This window comes from Electrophorus electricus, chromosome 7, assembly GCF_013358815.1.
Source record: "Electrophorus electricus isolate fEleEle1 chromosome 7, fEleEle1.pri, whole genome shotgun sequence".
In the NCBI taxonomy this organism is placed as follows: Eukaryota; Metazoa; Chordata; class Actinopteri; order Gymnotiformes; family Gymnotidae; genus Electrophorus; species Electrophorus electricus.
In genome coordinates, this window is record NC_049541.1 from 24,330,521 (window position 1) to 24,350,918 (window position 20,398).

Genomic DNA, 20,398 nt, shown 5'->3' on the forward strand with positions numbered 1-20,398 from the left:
TATTATAACTATATTCATAAAACTATATTAATACAAAATGTATTAGGCTAAATACAATAGTTTTAAATTTTAGAAAAATTTCAGATATAATGTAAGCCAAAATACAACATACTGACATTTTCAGCTGCTGCTTCTGAACTTGTAGATTGAAAATTATATTGTTTTTGGCTGCAGATGGTCCATTGTTTCCATTCACTGTCATATGCACCTAACTAACAAGGCATCTTAAAAATATAAAACGTCTGAGTTCAATTTTATCAAATATTCTAATGTCAAAGCAAATTATTAAGAGTACATACTGTACAGATAAATGCATTTAATTGATAATAAATGATAAAGGTTGTTTAAATGCCTCAGTACTGATCGATGATGCATGCAAACTCCATAACATCCGGGAGACCAAAACTCACAAAGAAAAAAAAAAGATCATAGCGAAATGTGCATATAGTGAAACAGTTCGAATAATATTATCCTCAGACTTAATAGTTTTCACGTATTGAAGGGCCATATTGGTGTGCCTCCAGGGCAGACTCATACAGTACAAGCTACGGGGTGACATGGGGGAGGGGACAGAGCGAGAGTCCGTTATGGGGAGTAGGATATATTACGGATTTAGGGATTTTGTCGTTTAAACAGACTCAACAGTGATTGCTATTTAGAATGTCTGTTTGTACTAATACATTTAATGGACTTTACCTCGTCTAAAGAAAACAGTGAGCGCACCAGAAATATAGGTTAAAACACGCTAACTAGTTACAGATTACTCAGTTGTTATAAAATCATTTGACCACATTTATTGGCTAATATAATTTTTTTCTTAACGGCTTAACGAAAGATATAGATTGAGTATGTTTGAAGAGAATGAACAAGCTACAAATGTCTATAAAATATCTACGCATCAAAAGAGTAGGATTATGGAGATAATTATTAGCTATGAACATCCCTGTGATTTCAGTATCAGTCTAGGGCCTAGCTAGCTAACAAACCTAGCTAACCACCTAACTTGTCAGAAGTTTTAATGAGTTTCACTCCAATTCACGATGAATAACGTAGCCAGGTTAGCGTTCGCGAGTGTTTCAGTATTTAATTTCACACATTTATAAACTTGGAGAAAGGTCATCACCTTCGAACATTTCGAAATGCACTACCACATAAAATCAGACTTCACAATTAACTAACTAGATAGCGGTTAGCTTGTTCAACACAATGCAGATGACCGTTGAGCTGGCTGAGGTAAATGTTTGGCTGGGGCTGGAGATTAGGTAATAGAAGATGGCTCGCACAGCACAAACTATAATGCTAGCATTTTAGAGACAAATTACACTTTAATCCTAATTTTATATGATAATACATCATTAAAGATTTGTTTTTGACTATCTCCTCTACTTTTTATTTTCATCAGCTAAGCTAAGCATTGTATTACCTTCCCTTGCTGCGGAGGCCCGCCAACTGGTTGCTATAGAAATCTACTGTAGACGGAAATCTTTGGTTCGTCGGTTTAACTCGTGGCCCTGCATTTAGCTGCTTTTGCTTCTACCACCGAGTTATGGATCTTATACAGAAACGAAACGGTATATTTGTAGATGAAGAGGCGGAAGAACATTTTCAAAAGAGCTTGAGGAAATTCAGTCATGGTATGACAGATGTTGGCACAAATGTGAAGAACCTTTTAATTAAGCTCGCTAGAGTTAGCTGTCTAGCTAGACGGGTGCAGTTTAACGGTTAGGTTTGCTTAGTAACGCGGGCTGAACTGAAGCAGCGATGACATGTATAGTTAGTATGTTACAAAACACTTGGTAGATTGAGGATTTGTGATTGTCAGGATTCCTGCTCAAAACATTGGTTAATGACTACTTGTTTGGCCAAGCTGCAGTTCAGGTAGTAAATTAAGCAGATTTTAGTAGACATTTCCACAACATTGCTAAATATTGTGTTATTTGTATTTTATTTGCAGTGTGAATAAACTACTTGGCTTTAATTTAACAGAGCAGACATTGTGCAGCCTGCACCTGTGGATGGTTGTCACTTAGTGTGTGCATTAGCTAGTTTAAGTGTTAATTCCCTGACTCGAACACATAACCCTGTTCCCCTCTTTTAGGTATTCTCTGGCGAATCAGCTGAGGTCAGGGCTCTTTGGTCAGGATGCCTGTGTCTGAACTGCCGTCGATTAAACGTCTCTCTGAAGAAAGTGCAGAACTTGTAAAGTTGATGTTCAAGTTCAAACTATAAACTTATTTGCTAGCCTGTTAGTCTGAATATGCCTGGATATTTGGACCCATGTTCTTTTGAACCCATCTCTTTTCTCTCTATTTTAAAAAACTTTTTACTATTCTTAGAGGGGAATTTGTTTTTAGTCAGGAATAGGAAAAACACAACTCATTCCCTGGTTGACAGATAAAATCAACAGATTTAATACATTACCTGAAAAAGCAGGGCAGTAGGAAAATGTGAAGAATTCCAGTGCACTTTAGTGCAGTGTTGTATATTAGAGACCTACACTTGCTTGCTTGTTTGTTTGTTTGTGCTTTGTTTTTCTTTGGTTGTGGAACTGAGGAAGCCCATAGCTATATCTCTGGTATCAGAACATTTTGGCTGACCCAGTTAGATTTGAAGTGATTCCTACAACACCAGACTAATCAGAAAATGAATGTCCTGAAAAAGACTACAGCACTGAATTAGGGGACCCACGTTTAGGGCAGGAGTGCAGTGTGTTGCCCATATCATGGTATTACTTCCCATTTCTGTTTTTTATTGTTTTTGTGGAACTTTAAAGCTTTTAATTCACTTAATATATTAAAGATTTACATTTGCACCGGAAGTCATGGTAAGTCCAGGCACGACTGCAAAGCAGTGACTCCATTTGGATGCAAGCTCACCTCACTTTGTGGACTATGCAGTAATGATTGTCAGCAAGTTCCCTGGTTTTGCCCTGCAAATTCATTCATGCTACTGGCCTCTCATTCTGGATGAGGATTCCTCTGTCTGTATTTCTGAGTGGCTGGTCGGTGGGCTGCTCGGACCTCCTGCTGAGAGGGCATATGGTGGCTTTGTGCCCAAAAACAGCGGCTGAACCGGCCGGGTTCACCACTCCCCCTGCCCGCAGAGCTAAACAAATTGATTGGCAGCCTTGCAGCTGAATAAGGGCCCTCTCACACACACATAATGCCACATGTTTATACTTCTATTTATATTTAGGCACCACTAACATGCGTGTTGACAGTGCTTGTTTTCTCTCTGTACAGGAATTTGGTGGTAAATTCAACTTTCCACATTTCTGCTCGTGTGCCCTGTAATATCATTATGTTCCCCTCTTTATATTAACCTTTCTTTACCCTGCATTTTATCAGTTTTTTGAGAAAAGCAGGTTTTCTTGTTGTTGTTTGTTTTTTTCATGTTACCATTCTTTTTTTCCCATAAGGAGATGGACTCTCTGAAGAAAGAGCTTGCAATGAAAGTGAAGTTTATTGAGGCTCAGTATGAATCCAGGCTGCAGGAAGAGGCGGAGGCCTTGTACACAAGAATTAATTACAAAGTCAAAGCCTTTGAGAACCACCACAAAGAGGTTTGCTGTGCACACCGCTGCTCTCTCCATGTAATAAAACAATTATGGAGTAATTAAAAAGGGATGAGCTTCCATGTTTTCTTGCTTTCGGCTCCATAAAGCTCTAAATGTACATCTGCATTTTTTATGAGATGTTACCTGATGTTTGTCCTTCCATTTAGAAAATCAATGTCCCTGCGTAATAGCTATCAAGAGCAGTTTGCTGATGCAACAGCTTTGATGCAGTAGTCCAAAGCCAGCTATAGGTATAGAAAATGCTTTGATTCACATTGAAGCATTAATAACATTATAATGCACTCTGGCCAAACGCGCTTTGGCCGAGCTAGTTTCAGTGTGCTGTTTTCAAATGCAGTATCAAACGAAGAGAGGCCAGGCGTTGGAGGTTGTGCCGAAGTGATACAGGACGAGTGCGGGACCCTCTTAAACCGAGCTGCAGGAGTAGGACTTCAAGATTAAATATGAGCGAGCAGCTCCGAGAGTATGAGGAGAAAGCTTTGCTGGAGGTACTGGGAATCTGCAGATAGTCACCTCATAGAAAACCATGCTACATTACATTATCTGTCACATAGCATTAAGGGTGGACAACATGGTGTAAAAGTAAGATGATATTTTCTACATAATTATTTTTACAATAATGTGTCACAGTAAGAGATCTTCTCTACCAGTGGTCTTGCTTAGTTTTTCAGATTTGAATATTTATCTGTATTTAGGTTTTATACTTTTTGTTTCATCATTGTGCCTTTACATTTTCTGACTAGGCTAATAGTTCTTTGCTTCATAAATGCTTTCAGTATGAATATGTCCTCCTAAATATAAATTAATTTGTGTTAGTATTGACCTAGGAGCTTTTTAAAAACATTTTAATGGCCACTAACTGAGATGCCATTGGGAAAGGAAGAGCATTATGGCTAGTGTCTAATAAACAGGTTGTTGTGTTCTACATGAAGAGACAAATCTCTCATCAGCTTTCTTTGAGAGTGGTGTTGCAAAGCAACATGAATGAGTCATAAGGTGTCAAAGTGGTCCCTCTCACATGTCTGTGTGACCCCTCTCTCGTTCTCTCGCTCTTGCCCTCGCTCTCTCTCTCTCTCTCTGCCTCTCTTGTGCTCTCTCTCGCTCTCTCTCTCACCGTCTCTCTCATAGCATTTGAGCACTTTCCAACCAGAGACTTCTTGTGTAGGCAGATGGCAGGTTTGAGCAGCCATACAAAGCCTGCTGCCACTCAGTGTGTAAGAGCTAAGTGCAGCTCTGCAGAGAAGCAGCTTTGTTCTCGGTGCTAATGAGCGTTCCCGTGGCCGCAGCCAAGCCTCATGGCTGATCATCTGTAGTTCTGTCTGATAGCAGATGGTGGAGCCAGAGGTAAAGGATGGAGAAATGGTGGTGGTGGTGGGGGCATGCTTCTGCGTTGTGACACCGTGTTTGGTCTGTATTTCTGGTCAGATGTTGAGCTGGAGTTGGAAGTCATCATGTGGGCCTCCGTGTTAATTTACTCGGGCTCAGCAACAGTGTAAGTAAGAGGAAAAGCAAGGTGTTAGCAGGTGATGGTCGGGGTGAGGAGACTGAGGCGCCGCTCACCCAGTACGTAGTCACGTGTCCGACAGTAGCGTCACTACAGGCTCTGATGCCCCCAGTTTGTTAGCGGTCCAGGCGAGATAGACATAACCTGTCATCCGTGACCTGAACATCATCCAACCGTCACAGACGAAGAGTCACGGCTTAAGCTTCCCACACACATGGCCCCTTACTGTGGGGATCATCTGGAATAAACAACTGCTGGCCATATGCAGGCAGGGCTGCGGCATAGATGCTACTGTCACAAATCTGAGCACATCTGTGTTTGTCAGCGGCACAGCAACAGAGAAAAAAACATTTGCGCGGAAGTGTGCGGCCCTGCTTGGACTCACTACTATGACAGTAAAATGTTACAGCATCAGGGCCCTTTCACAGTCTACAGTCTGCTTTCTTTATGAATGGACCGAGACAGACTGAGAGAGAGAAAAAGAGGCAAAAAAAAGTCCCTTGAAGCTTTGAAAGCCTTTGAGCGGCTGTGCGGTCCTAAGTGTGACAGGCATGCAAAAGGCGCGTTAATGCGCACGGCCTGAATGGCAGCGTCAGGCCACGGCGGAGGACCCACTGTGCCGACATCACAGCAACCTGATGGACTCCATGCGGCTCTCGGGCCGCGCACTTCAGCCCTCTGACGGGTGATGTGATCCTGGTGACACCGGCGGCTCCTCTGCCCAGGGAACGCACAAAGGCAACAAGCCCCCGCCCTCCGGAAACGGTGCTCCCGGCGAACCCCCTGGGGCTAGCCCGCACCACCCTCTGCATTCCCCCTGGCAAGCCTGGCAAGGCTTGTGGGCGGCGCTTGCTAGGGTTCGGAGGCCAGACTCGCGGGTGCAGAGACTTCAACTGCCTGCCTGAACTTCCCGAGTAAATTGACCTGAATGACAGAGGCACCCGAACAGTATGATATGCATTATTCCTGTCAATAAAAAATGTCCCCATGAATTATAGTCTTTGTATTTAATGTGCTGCTTTCTTTCTTTCTGGGCACAGAAGAAAAGAGTGTGAGAGAGAGAGAGAGAGAGAGAGAGAGAGAGAGAGAGAGAGAAAGAAAGAAAGTGCCCTCCTCTTGGCCCTTATTCTTCTCTTGTGTCTCTCTTTTTGTTATTCAGGGGGAAGTGGCAGGAGGCAGAAAGTTATCCGATGGCTTTGTCCATGAGGACTGCTCATATTTGCCACGCAGCTTGAGCGGCGTGTCTTTTGTTCGGCACAGTAAAGCCGACGTGAAAAAAAAAAGACCTTTGGTGTCATTTTCCAGATCGGTTCTGGGGCCGTAGACGATCCAGAGAAGGCCTGGCTGAAGACGGAGAACGCGAGGCTCAAAGATGACGTCGGCGCCTTGCACGACGAAATGGAGCAAATCCGTCGAGCTCTGGCTGCCAGGGACTAGAGCTTAAAGCATCTGGGTAATCTTCAGTGCCACATGGAAAGCTCTCATGTTTCACACTTTCTACTTTCGCAGACAACGGTGTACTTGGCATACAATGGGGTATCTTCTATTCTTATGTATTAAAAGACTTCATATAAACAGTTTCTCCTAATTTTCTTTTAAATAATCAAGCAGAGGACAGCTCAAGAGGAAGTATATTTTTTGAAAAAAAGAAAGAAGGAAAAAATATAAATTGGACCTTATCCTTATCTTGCCTTATACTGAGAGGTGGTCTGTGCAATGTTTGAGGATACTTGTTAAAGCATGGCTATAATCCTGCAGTGTGTGTTGCTGTGAGAAGCAGGTAAACACAAGGCAGGTGTATCGTCAAGGGTCCTGGGCTTTATCTCTTTTTAATGTTTGATGTTCACTCATTGCTTATGTAACTTTGGTAACCATGTGAATATTTTCCCCAGGGGATTTTGATCGCATCCAAATGTTTTAAAGCAGCCGTCATGCGCATAAGGCGATTGAAAATGAACTATTTTTAAACCCCTTCTCTTCTCTGCAGCATGCCATTTTGTTAGCTTTAATGAAACATCCGCTCTTTTTTCTGTAGTCCCATTGAAAAGCCAGAGAGTCTTCTGTTAAAAGGTTTTGCATTGGCTGTGACTAACCTTAAACACAGCGCAGTTTTCAACGTGTGGAAATGGAAAGAAAAAAGCACAAACAGACGTGCCACAAATGCACACTTGGCCCTTGAACCCGGCAGTCAGCGTTTGGTCAGCGCACGCAAGTGGACATGTTGAAGACCGGGGGCCCCGGGTCAGGAGCCATGTCAGGAGCCCCAGGCAATCTGGGTCATTCAGACCTGCTCTCAGCGGCCACTGGAAACAAAAGGCATGGGCATGATGTGTCACAGCATTCCCAAGCACGCCTCTCGAGTCCCCGTTCCCCCACGCTGTCTCAGAGCCGAGTGGAACGGTCTTCCTCTGCCCCAACTAAACTGAAACCTCTCTGTTTCTGTCCCATGGCCCCGTGCCAGCCTCAGATATTTTGCAGCTGCAGTCAAAGGCGGAAGATGCCAGGAAAACCCTGGAAAAGGTATTATGCATTACAGATGTCAGCCACGCGCATGTAGCTGCTGCCTTTGCATGTATTTGTTATTCTTTTCATTTAACATCGCTTTGAATCCTTTTCAGCTGTAGAGTGAAAATGAGCAACTGAAAGTACAAGTGGAGCTTGAGAATGAAAGTGGGAGAAAGAAGGTAAGCAGAGCGACCTGAAGAAAGAAAAGAAAACAATTAATAGAAAATGAACAGAAAGTAGAAAATGTTACGTCTGTTAAGATGTAAATGATTTGGTCTTTAGGACCACCACAGCAGGTTGCCAGCTAGCATCCCTTACACACCCCCCTAATCTGTATTTCCCCCAGGTCACCCGCCCCCTTACCTGAAATGTTTGCCGTGTGTTCTCATGGACAAATACGGCAGCATATGTCAGGTTAATGTCCTTCTTTCAGATTGCAGCGCTTTTGATTGTGCTAGTCCTGGGGGCATGCCAACAGTGTGCGAAACCCAACCTCTGCTACTGTCAAGCAACTGCTGGATGGGAGAGACCACACTAAATCATTTTATTGCCACGCGTCTTATCGAGCGCAGCCCAGCAAGCACTGGGCGGCGGGGGGGAGGGATGAGGGGGCCGAGCCGTCGGCGCGTCCCGACTGGCCCTGGGATTGGAACAGCACTCGAGTGCGTTATTTACAGCGAAGCTTATCTTTTACTGTGGCTGTAAAGATTGAGAGCGTGTGTGATCATGGTCGTGTGTGGTGTTAAGTGTGGCTGTGTGCCAGCGGTTAGATTGCTGAGGCATTGTGCCATGCTGTAGCCAGGGCAGGCCGGAGGGGCACCGTGCTCAGAACACTCCGCTCAGTTCAACAGGGTAAACGTCAGCCCCCTCACCCTTTCGTTTTTGTCACACACACCCGCCGACACACGTAGCCGCATTTCAATTTACACGCCATTACCAGGACACAAACGCATTCTTTGCTGAAATAAAACAAAAGCGAGCAGTTGTACTCGCTGGAAAGTAACTTAAGGGCTGGTTAGCAAGCAAAACATTATGTAGAAATGGTGGGTGACTGCAAGGCTCCATGTGTGGCTGACTTGAATTTTGTTGTGCCACAATGACTGAAATTAAAATATGAACACACAGTGCCGGGTGAATGAGCGCAAAGTTCTGTATGGGGCCTTTGAATGTGGCCACACAGAAGCCAGGAGGTTAAGAGCCTCCCCCTGACCTGGCGGGGTTGCTAGGAGACAAGTGGCGAGGGCCCTCTCTCCTTGTATTAACCACAGCCTGGAGGCCTGTGCTCGGAGCGCACTGCCATGCGCCGCTGTCGTGACCCCTCGCGGAAGTTGTAAAATCTCATGTCTAATCGACACACTAGAAAATCCTATAAAAACAGTAATGACAAAATCATAAGCCACATTAAGTATGCTGTAGGCCATATGGGCCTGCCATACCTGATCCAGTTCATCAAGGTCTTCTGCATGTGGAAAAACATTGGCCCCTTGGATGGAGTTGGATGCTTGGGGGGGGCTCCACTGTAAAACACTTCACACTACAACGATCATTTCTTTCAGATAGCATCATGCTGTCTCTTTCCCATTGTTGGCCCCATATTCTTTTATTACAAGGTTAATACAGGGTTTATACCGACATATGGGATTAGGAAAAGGAAATTGTGAAATATAGTACCTTAAGAGAAGAAAAAATTCTCTGCAAATAAATGGCTAGAAGGGTTTCTTTTTTGTGAAGGTTCTACAATAACCATTATAAGTGCATTTCTGTTCATTTGATGTGAAACAGAGGCCACCAGAATGCCATATTAGATGGAGATCAGCAGTGTTCATCTCTTTTCTGTTCCACACCCTGTGTAGATGAGAACAGAGGTTAATGATGGGGGAGCAGGTGGTATCCAAAAAATCTCCTATGTGGAAGAAAGAAAAAAAAAAAACTCACTAATAAAGACATCCCCAATGTCAGTTGAGTCACCAGTGAAAAGGATTACCCATATTTCCTGCAGAAGTTCAGAGCGTCACCTATTCAGCCTGGCCCACGTTTTGTTGAATGGCCCTTTTGTGCCAGGCCTGACAAACTCAATGTTAAGGTCTACTGCCGAGATTATGCATAAAAATGTCGAACGAAACATGAAGTTTTCTTTTCCACATTATTTTTAGTGACTTTGATCAATGAAGCAGTAAATGTGTTGCGGTGGCCAGAGGGCTGGTGTGTGTGTGTGTGTGTGTGCGTGTGCGTGTGCATGTGTGTATGGGGGGGTTTGCAGCTAGGGCCAGTGAGTTGTTCGGGGCTCAGCTGGGTGTTCGCTTGGCCTCTGTGAAAAGGCCTCAGAATGAACTGCCCTTCCACTGCATAAAGCTACTGCTCTGAAGCACCACCGGCTGACCACTGTGCTGTCTGTCTTAAAAGCACTTCTGCTTTAGACAAATGTGTGTATGTGTGTATGTGTGTGTGTCCGCGCACGTGTGTGCGTGTGTGCGTGTGTGTGTGTGTGTGTGTGTGTGTGTGTGTGTGTGTGTGTGTGTGTGTGCGTGCGTGCATGCGTACAGTCCATGTATTGGTGGGTGGGGGGGTCAATATTGTTCTAACAACTGGATCTGGATGGAACTAAGTCACAAGAATAGAGCACCCTGATACTGGCTGGAAGAGAGGAAGTTATATATCAAATATATAAAGCAAGGGATTTGTTTAAAAGCAAAAAGCAAACTAAACAGTATAATATTTGCTAATAATGTAGAAACGTTTCTATATAGGTAAAGCCAACTGACACAGTGCAAGCGTCTTCTCCTTCTGCCCGTAATGCATCTTTCTCCACTGCACTCACCACGACATGCTGCTATAGTAGCCTGGTTAAAAAACACCTTCTTTGCCTTTTAAATTAGATCAGATGTGTGTGTGCGCGCTCTTGCCATATCACAACCACAACATGAAATGCTGGTTAGGAAGCACTGCTCTAGGCTATAGATATTCAGTGAGTCAGACACAAAGTTTTGTTTGCCAGAGAAGATATAGAGCTTGCTATATTTGTCTGAAGGCAGTTATAGAATCGGTAGTTATTTTAGGTCAGTTTAGTTAAGGCTGTATATTGGCAGCACAGCACAGCCTGTCACAGAACACCGACGTGAGTAAAGCCTGTCACAGCACTCTGACATATGGTCACACCCACGGGCCCCTGCTCCCTTATCCTGTCCACCCACTGGGTCCCTGGGGGTCGCAATGCTCCACACACAGACAGTCACACATATCCAAATACCCGCTTCAGTCTGTGCAGCAGACAGTTATACGCACTAGTCCTTCTGAATTTGCGCACCACGCACGTCATGGCGTCACCTTATTCTTCCGCGGCATCATTTTGGTCTTGTCTCCTCTACAGATGGCCAAAGTGAGGCAGGACCTGAAGAAAGAGTTTGAGTCCATCAAGAACTCCCACCAGGAGGAGGTGAGCGTCACGGCCTTGCACGATCTCTGCTTGCAGGGCTCGACCTCTCAGGCTAGGGGTGCGACACCCGGGGGGGGGTAATGTCCACACTCCGAAGCCTCGACATATTGATCAGAGCTACGAGGCCAGTTAAAATACAACCTGCAGCTACGCAGGACCTCATCCATCAACAACTGCATAAGAAACACACACCCCCATCCCCCCCACACACACCTCTGATCCACCTATGATCTGAGACACAATAGTGCAACCCTCCTGTATGTCCGCAGTGTAAATGATTCATCCCACAAATTTACCATTATTTCTACTAAGATATCTCAGACAGAAGGCTATCTCTGTTGCCTTTTCCTTTTCTTATCAAATTAAGCCCCTGACAAAATATGGCGTTATCTATGAGGTTTGTTCCGTCTGCACTATCAGAACAGCTCAGTCATTAAGCATTCATGGTGTCCCCCTTCTCTCTCTCTCTCCCTCTGCCATTCATGCCTTGTCACAGTGCTGGGCATCTAAAGGACAGGCAGGATGGGGGTGGTTAGTAGGAGGATGGCTCTGTCTGTATGGTCAGCGCACAGAGCCAGCGGTGAAGGCAGCTACTCCAACCCTCTCCGTAGCACTGGGAGAGGATGGAATGCGGCAGGCAGCTGACCCAACACACCGACAGGCTGGAGTGGGTGAGGGGCCCTGCTGAATAGGGGACTGGACAATAGCCTCTGTTTAAGTCCACTTCATAAAGCAGCTTCCGCACTGTAGTGGCCATTACAGAGGGGCGTGCGGCACTATTATCTGTTTTGCACCGTTCCTTTCTTCATGTCGCGGTGCCCAGGTTTGGTCTCCAGGTTTGGGCCCACCCAGGCCCAGCCTGGAGTAAAGTTCACGGGGTCAGAGCTCAGAGGATCTCCAGGGCCATGACTGGAAACACTAGTCTCATCTTACTTCTTTCCTCTTAGTTTCCAATCCTAGTCCTAGATTATCACAATCCTAGACTACTGCAATCCTAATGTGAAATCTATGTAAGCATGAACCCAATGTGGAATCTATGTAAAACACGACACTGTCATTCTTTAATTTAATCAACCCATAATTCGGTACCTGGCGAGGAAATTAACTGCACAATACTGATACTTGTGATCAATCGAGTAAACAGACAGCTGCTGGTCAATAAAGGCGATGAGTGTTTCCACTCTGCATGGGTTGGTTTGGGAGGAAAAAGGCTGAAGTCTCCACGTGGTCATTAGTGTCCGCGTTCAAAGCCCGGTCCATCAGACTGCCTCACACTGCCCACTGTTTTATTACCACAAGCAAACATCAACGCCTACTCCCTTCAGCACACAATGGGCCTTTAAACACTCTCCCTTTCAGTTTTTTTTTTTTTTTTTTTGCCCTTTTTCAGTTTGCAAGAAACAAAACAAAACTCACCCCCCCCACCACCACCACCAAAAAAGGCCCTGGCTGACACCCTTTCTGTGTTGGGTTAGACTAACAACACATTCAGGTCTCACTCTCCCTCCCGCTTACCCTTGCCGCCTTTTCTTGGGCGGCGCACGGGGATGTCCGAGCTGACCCAGGATGACCTGACCTTCACACCCGTCCGGGCACACGCACTCAATCAGGGCGACCTGACACGGCTCAAAGCTCAGACTCGCCCCAATTGGACATGCCGCGCAAAGTGGACGCGCGGGCTTTGTGCTGTGTCCAGTGGCATAACGACACAGAGAATGCTGCCCTTCATTGAAATCGTGTTCGGCAACCGCTGGAACACAGGCACCGTTGCGGCTTGCACCTCCTCCGATCTTGCCGGTTGTCCCGGACGCCCCGCGCTCTCTGGACACGGGTCCAGTCAACGTCTCTCATGCGTGTTTATTGTGGCGCAGAGACTAGCTGCGGAGCAAAAGTGGGAGGAGGACAGACTGGTCAAGCAGAGAGACCCACAGGCACTGGCCCGGGACACTGAGCTCAGGGCCTGGCCTGCAGCCGTCCCAGTGCAGGTACACAGCCTCAGAGAACACCTAAAGCTGACATCATTAAGCATATTTGGAGGGCTGCTTACTGGTATGCAAATGAGACCATGAGCAGGCCTCTAGGTTTAACTGTTTAAAAGCAGTGTAAACATTTTTGGGGCAACATTTCTCTTCAGCATACAGTCATATCTGTTCAACGAATCTGGCAGTAAACGAAATATAAATTGATCAGTATAAATCAATATAAATTGATTTTTATTGATCAGTATAATTTAAATCAATATACCAATCTGTAATTGACAGATGTTTGATTCTTGATAATCAGCATTTATTGGGTTGCCTTTTTTGAAGCAATTTACACATGAGGAGCTGACACAAGAACTGCAGAGACTGAGGAAAGCAGAAGTGATGCAGAAGCAGCAAATTGACAGGTTCGCACAGTCGCCACGATCCATGCGGTCCACCCTGGGTGTGTGTTTCATCGCTCCGCTGGCGCAGAGAAGTGACATGGACGCCTTGCCCCTCTTTCTGTACCAATCTGCAGAAGCAGATGGATAGGAGAAACCGAGCATGGGAGAAGAAGTTTGAGATTCTCAAGGGGAGGTGCTTTCATTCATTCATTCATTCATTCATTCATTCATTCAACTATTTATTTATTTGGTCGAAAGTGTTCATTCTGATACATGCCATTCATCTGAAAATTAAAATGAATCCCTTGTCTTTATTGAATGCATTTTTAAAAGTACTTTTTTAAATTTATTTGTTTGTTTATATAATAACTCCATGTGTCTCAGCTTCCACGCCATCAAGGACGAGATGTTCCTGCGCCAGAGCCTGCAGCGACAGGCGACACCACTGCACCAGGCGCCAGTCACCTACGCCGTGAGTCCGTCTGGGCCTCTGAGCTGGGCCTGGATCAGATAAGGCCTGGGCCTTGGGCGTGTGCCCACATGTCACTTTGGAACTGACACTTTTGCAAATGAATGTTGAACAGCTCAGGTTTGTTTCTTTTTCTTTTGTTAAAACTTTCTTCAGAACATAAAATCTATAAATAGCACAGAGCCTAAAACTCCTCCGTTCAGTATGAGCCTCACACACCAAGAGGCCAGGGTTACCGTCATGTCACTGCAAATGAAGTCTGCACCTGTAGCTAGTCACATGCAAACACGTTTACTCACACCCACACACACACATGCCCACTCAGACACACACACACACACACACACACACACACACCCGAGGTTAACCCAGATCAGACTTTAACAGGTGCAAGGTTATTAGCCCTCTCGAGCTGGGCCTCATTTGCTGGCTGATGAATATGCATAGGTTTGTGCTTGGCTTGTTTTTGTGGTGCCCTGCTCTCCACACTGCATTGAGTGCCGGCTGCAGAGAATGCGTCCTGCATCACCTCATTCCCTCTACGCACTAGTGTTGCCCCATGGCACTGGATACACAAATGCAGAACCGGTAAATGCGCATGCGTGTGTGTGTGTGTGTGCGTGCGCGCGCTTGTGTGTGTGTGTCTTCAGAAAGGTCTCAGATTTGTCTCTTTTGTAGATGGATGTTCCTGTCTTTTGCCAGGGCCCGAGTCCAGAAGGAACTCATTGTAAAAGGGGTTGCTTTCCCACTAGGTCTCCTCTGGTAAGATGCTGCTCAGATACCACTGATCAGAGCCAGCATGTACTGGAGCTGTACTGGGACTTTAACTATATCGCTGAAGGTGATGCTGTTCTCTTGCTACAGCCCTCTATAGGTACAGGGGCTCCGCAGCCAGTAAGCTATACAGACGAGGCTGGGCACATACGTCAGCTGAGAGGACGAGGTACTGACCATCGCATTTTCACAAGCTAGTACAGGCTCCACCACTCACAACCGCCCAGAGGAGGATTAGCAATTTCACTTTGGTCTTTTTATCCATCTTTCAAGTATTAATCCTGCCACAGTGGGTGGTGAACAAACATTAACAACTAGTGAGAAGTATTGGGCATAATCTCATTTGCATAATGCTTACTAAACCTCTGTTAGCTTTCACTCATTTAAACTCATAGCTTTTTTGGTTGTTACGTTCTGGTAAAAGGTGTACTTGAAGTTAGCAAAGTTGACATTTAGCATCATAAATCCACATGGCACAGTCACGCTGAGCAGATTTCTCATAAGGCTTAGTATATTAACATAGGCATTAACATTATATGTTCTTAAGATTAGGGTCCTGATATAACAGAGGGCCGGCCTGCAGTGCCTCCTTTTAATCTCTCCTTTGCCCGTTATTGACTTTTTGATAATTGGGATCTGGGCTAATGAGCTTGGCAGGCAGCGCTGGGCGAGATAACTGCATGGCTTAATTCCCTCTGTCAATACAGAAGCTCTCAGACAGGAATAGATGATGCACTGAAGCTAACAAATTAGTCTGCCAGATTACACCGCTGTCCTGGCCATGGAGTTGAACCAGCCAATAATCAGAGACACCAGACGAGTGTTCTCTCCTGGAGCTGTGCTCTTGGCTCCTCTGGTTATCTTTAGGGTTTGCTGTCTAGGCTGTTTGTCTGCTGTAAGTGTGTAGAGATTACAGGAATTGTCTTGTGTTTTTTAATCAGACAAAAAATACCCTGCTGATGTAGCCACGCTTAATGTTCAATCAGTTTAAAACACCATATAAATATGTCGTGCAAAGTATCTCTTGACCTATTTTGTTAGCTAATAATCTCTATAACCTAGTCTATTTTTTTATGTACTGAACTCCAAATTAGGAAATGTTCCCAGAAGAACACAGATTTGCTAACAAATACATGAAACAGTTGTATTCACATGGGTGAGGTCTTTGTAGCAGTGCTGCTATTTACAAGCACCTGTTGTCTTGTGGCACACTAGTTGCAAGGACTCCTAATCATAACACTAAACTGATCAGAGTTGGCTCCGTTGTTGGGCCTCTAACATGAGCGGACAGAGTAGGCGACTGACAGGCAGCATGCCTGAGGACAAGGTTGAGGGATGGGGTTTGAATAGCCTCTGGTCATCAGCCAGGGGGTCCTGGACACGGACCCATGCACCACCCCGCCTGGCCCTGAACTCAGCCATGGGAGAGGTATGCTATGCATCACTGCTGACATCCAGTCATTGAGATGCTGGGTATAAGAGACCAGCCAGTGCAGGTCCTGACACTCGGGCAGGCTCGGAAATCGCTGCTGTCACGGAATGGATGTGTTTATTGAGTAGCCCACACTAATCTGAGGTGGCTGGAGCAGTTTCTGCTCCGTAGCCCTCGCCCACACCCAACAGACCTTGTCTGCATCTCTCGCTGTTTTCGTTGAACATGCGGCATCTCACATCAGTGGTGCCACTATTGACAGTTTTGGGAGCCGTACACTGGAAATAGCTGGTTTTCTTGTTTGCTTTTATTGAACAATATGATCTCTTTATAACAGCATGATAAATCATGCAGTGAAGCATCATGCAATAAATGTTTTATTCACAAAAACATTCCAGTGTTTGTGAAGCATTAAACCATTTTAACCATATTGCAGAAAATGTGTCAAAGCCAGTAAAGCATTTGAAGTATATTGTTTACTGCTATTTAACTGACACTTTAACTAGAGATTTTGCTTTTGTTAGACTAGTGGTGAAAGCTAAAAAAGTCATTCTGCAAATGATCAAAAGACAGGGAAAAAACTGCTAGGACACCCAGCCATAAATTTTGTTCCTTTTTTTGCATGAATACGTCTGGTCCATATGCTTGGCCACAGAGCAATGTGAAAGGGGCATTTACAAACCCAGGCCCACCACATTAAACTCTATAACAAACTTCATTCATGGTAACTTATCAGACTCAATTAATCAACCTCAACAAAGGCAATTCTGATGTGTTCAAGCACCCTGAAAGGCCTAGGTCAGCACCGGGGCAGTGCCGAGCCTACCGTTCCCTCTGCTCTCCTCCTCACCGACTCCATCGTCCACCCAGGCACTCCGGCCGGACTCCCTCCGGACTCCTTCCGGACCCGCACCGAACCCCAGAAACAGTGGGAAAGGTGCAGAGACGAGCAGCAACTTTCTGATTATCATAAAGACCTCTCTTTCTGTCCTTCAAAGGCTGGAAGGCCCTTCCAGTAGATGAAAGCCTTTCCCTCGCTCGGCCTGAAAGGAGCATGTCTTTGCTGCTCTGCTGTGAATGGCATTGTTATGGCTATTCCACCAGGCTGAAAAGGGGCAACCACTGGTTTTGATTCGGTTACACGGTGTGGTTAGGCTCTCCCTCCCACCGCCTTGGTGTGCATGGAGGGTCTGTGACCTGTTTACTCTCCGCCGGGGAAATGTCATGTTGCCCCTCCCATGGGCAGTGCTCACATTCATTTGATTGGTACAAAAAAATGACTTGGGATGGTTAAAAAGCGCTCTTCCTGCATCGCAATTTATAGGTCCCATCTTTCCAACATTAATGTGACATTTTATTTCCTAGTTTAAGCCATTTTATGGGCTATGACTTATTGTAAATGTAAATACTATAGATTCCTATGGAGTGCACTCCGTTTCAAAACTAAAGTTTCTTATTGTTAATTTCAATTTTAATTCCAGAATCCCAGGGGTTGAGTGAAGATGAAGATGATGATGAATTGGCTAGGATTCTCTCTCTCCCTCCCCCTTCAGACCAGCAGACAGCGGTTTACACAGCACTTCAAGTATAAAACTCTTGTCTCACTTCATTTTCTCACTTCATTTTCACATCAGAAATAAAGTCCCCATTGCACAGGCATTGGTCATAGGTCATTGATGTTTTAAGAATGAAACTAAATGTATATTTAAAATTACTGTCAGATTGAAAATAACTTGCAGAACATGTGAATAATAGTCCATCTAAGATATACTAAATATCTCTTTATCCCTTCAGATGACCAATACAATTATGTATCTGCCACATTACATATCTGAATTTGCTTCCAAATTTAGGCATGCTTTAAACGTGCATGACTTTTTTACAACCACCAGCACTTTATCATTGTTTAAAGCAAGGTTCATTTTGTCTTAGAGTCTCCCTGGTTTCCAGCATACTGCTGCAGTGTTTGCACCCGGGCGTGCTTGAAACCCGTGCAGACACAGAATCCTTAAACAATCCTTCCAAAGGTATTCATCAGATTTTTTTTTACCCTCTCCTCCCACTTCACAGAGTTCCCATAATGCGTAAACAAAGCCTGTGGGGACTTTTAACTGGCTTTAATTGACTCCGGCCCTGAATGGCCATAATCCGCCACGCCCCCGAAGCCCGAATGCCTGTTGCAAGCACCCAAGACGGGGAGGAACCGTGTTGCGTTCTGCAGCCAGCGTGTGGAGCCATCCAAGAATGCACCGTAGCTTTCAGCATGCTCCGCATGGCACAAAGCCCAGCGGAATACCACGCCTTGGACAGGGTCTGAATGGCTGGAACAATATACGCCGATCCGCTCCGGCTTCCTGTCTTCCTCTCTTGTATTTTCCTCGGCTCTGCTGTGGCTTGTAGGATAATATGTGCAATGGAATGGAGGCATTACATTAGTTATCACCATCACAGGGGCACCAACAAACAGGAGTTGTTGACTCCTATGTGTTTAGTTCAGATTAATTAACTCCCTCTTTATTAGGGTTGTTCAGATTACTTTATAAATTAAGGCCCATAATCCAATAGTATATTTTATATATGTGTGTGTGTGTGTGTGTGTTTATATATATATATATATATATATATATATATATATATATATATATATATATATATATAGATATATATATAGATATATATATATATAAATCTAAATATAAATATAAAATTATGACTGTATATTTGAGCCTGGGATAACTATATAGCTATGTTCTATATAGCTAGTTCAACACTGGATGTAAGTTTGAACAATGGTAATTTAGATGTGCGACACTCCAGTTTGCATGCGTGTGCGCGCACGTGTGCGTGCGCTCCAGCTTGTGTGTGCTAGCAAACCCCTGCAGTGCTGTACTCCAAACCCTGCTTCCATCACACCTCCCTGATCTTTTAGAGACAAGCTTAGAATCAATTACCAATTTCTCCTTTAACAGAGTGTCATTTCGAGTGGTTGGTTATTGGGTTATGGCGAGCTCCGATCCCTGAGCCATGGCCCTTACTCTCTGGCATTATGTGATTATGCTTTAATTCCTTGTAATCTTCTATTAAGTGCCCCAGCGTCAAAGTCATTACATCACTATTCAATTCTGCCCTGTTAAAGACTGCCACTGTGGGTTTGCGTCTCTTGTGAGCCTTTTGCCCGTGAGAACTGCGGTCAGGTGTCTGATTTATACTGGTACCTTGGACGGTCTCAGGAGGGGGGACGCCTCTGAACACACTCACTACCTCTTTAACGACACCGCGCGTTTCCTCCACCGTTTGTAAAACAACGCGAAAAACGGGAATTTTTTTGTTAAACTCCAGAAATTAATTAGTTTCATTAGTTAGGGGATAAATGGCGGTAGCTGGTGTGTTGGATTCCAGCAGAGTTTCGCCATGGAGGGTTAATGGGAGTCAAGCCTGGAAGCTTTCCCAGCCCTGGCTCTAGGCCATTAGAGCCAATCACGCCAAACTTACGGTCAAGTCGCGCTGCGCTGTTCTCTTGCCTTGGCTATGAATTCATTCACAGTGGTCGTATAATGAATATTCTTTAGGCACTCACTAGGTTACCGTGGGTACAGAAAATATATAATGAACTTCGGTTTAAAAATAATGTAACTTTTAAACACCAATAGCATATATAACAACAGTATTTAAATTATATAAAAAAAGGAAAATACATAATGAACTTAATTGGAAATGTTTTTTAATTTAAATACTGTTGTGTATGTACTGTTGTTCTTCAAACGTTACATTATTTTTTAACCATATTGCCTGTTTCGTGTTAGAGGTTTTGGTAAATGTAACGCCATCTTATATTCAACTACTGTCAAGAGGTTATGTGTAACAAAAGCTTTATTTTGTTATTAATGACATAAAAGCTGATTTTTTAAACTTTAATTGAAATGAAGTATTTTCTCTCTACGGCTGGACTTACAGCTGCATTTGTTTTGCAAATACATCCCCGCTGGGAAACGCTTGGAATAGGAAAAGAGATCAGTTGGACAGCAGTGAAGTTCATGTCAATGAACAAGTGAACGGTCTGTTTCATAGATTCTTCTTTTGTGAATATTAAAACGAGACTTGGTGAAAAATGACGCATGCTTTTAAACTGTAGAATCCTGGCAACTGCGAAAAGAAAAAAAAACCTTCTGAAACTCTATTCTACTGAACAAAAGACGGTCGACACATTGAGCTAAGATGCAACGAGTTCTGTGTCCCAAGCACATGACGTGCATCACGGAAACATATTGTATCGAAATCGTTTGTAGGGGAACACCGGGGATGGGAGAGAAAGGGCGCTTTGATCGGCGCCCCGGGG

General features: G+C 44.5%; 1 protein-coding gene across 1 annotated transcript; it reads left to right on the plus strand.

The window, feature by feature from the left end:
• The first annotated feature begins 1,040 nt into the window (after window positions 1-1,040).
• Window positions 1,041-18,610, plus strand: c7h10orf67 (chromosome 7 C10orf67 homolog). The gene is given in 19 exon segments (XM_035528562.1): window positions 1,041-1,057; window positions 1,590-1,634; window positions 2,099-2,146; window positions 2,148-2,201; window positions 3,415-3,562; window positions 3,724-3,735; window positions 3,737-3,786; window positions 3,915-4,065; window positions 6,387-6,534; window positions 7,543-7,601; window positions 7,700-7,765; window positions 10,954-11,019; window positions 12,891-13,004; window positions 13,329-13,435; window positions 13,539-13,580; window positions 13,772-14,618; window positions 14,721-14,799; window positions 17,544-17,647; window positions 18,133-18,610. Coding segments are annotated over 16 exon segments (1,257 nt in total). The 3' UTR covers window positions 13,902-14,618; window positions 14,721-14,799; window positions 17,544-17,647; window positions 18,133-18,610.
• The last annotated feature ends 1,788 nt before the right edge of the window (window positions 18,611-20,398 follow it).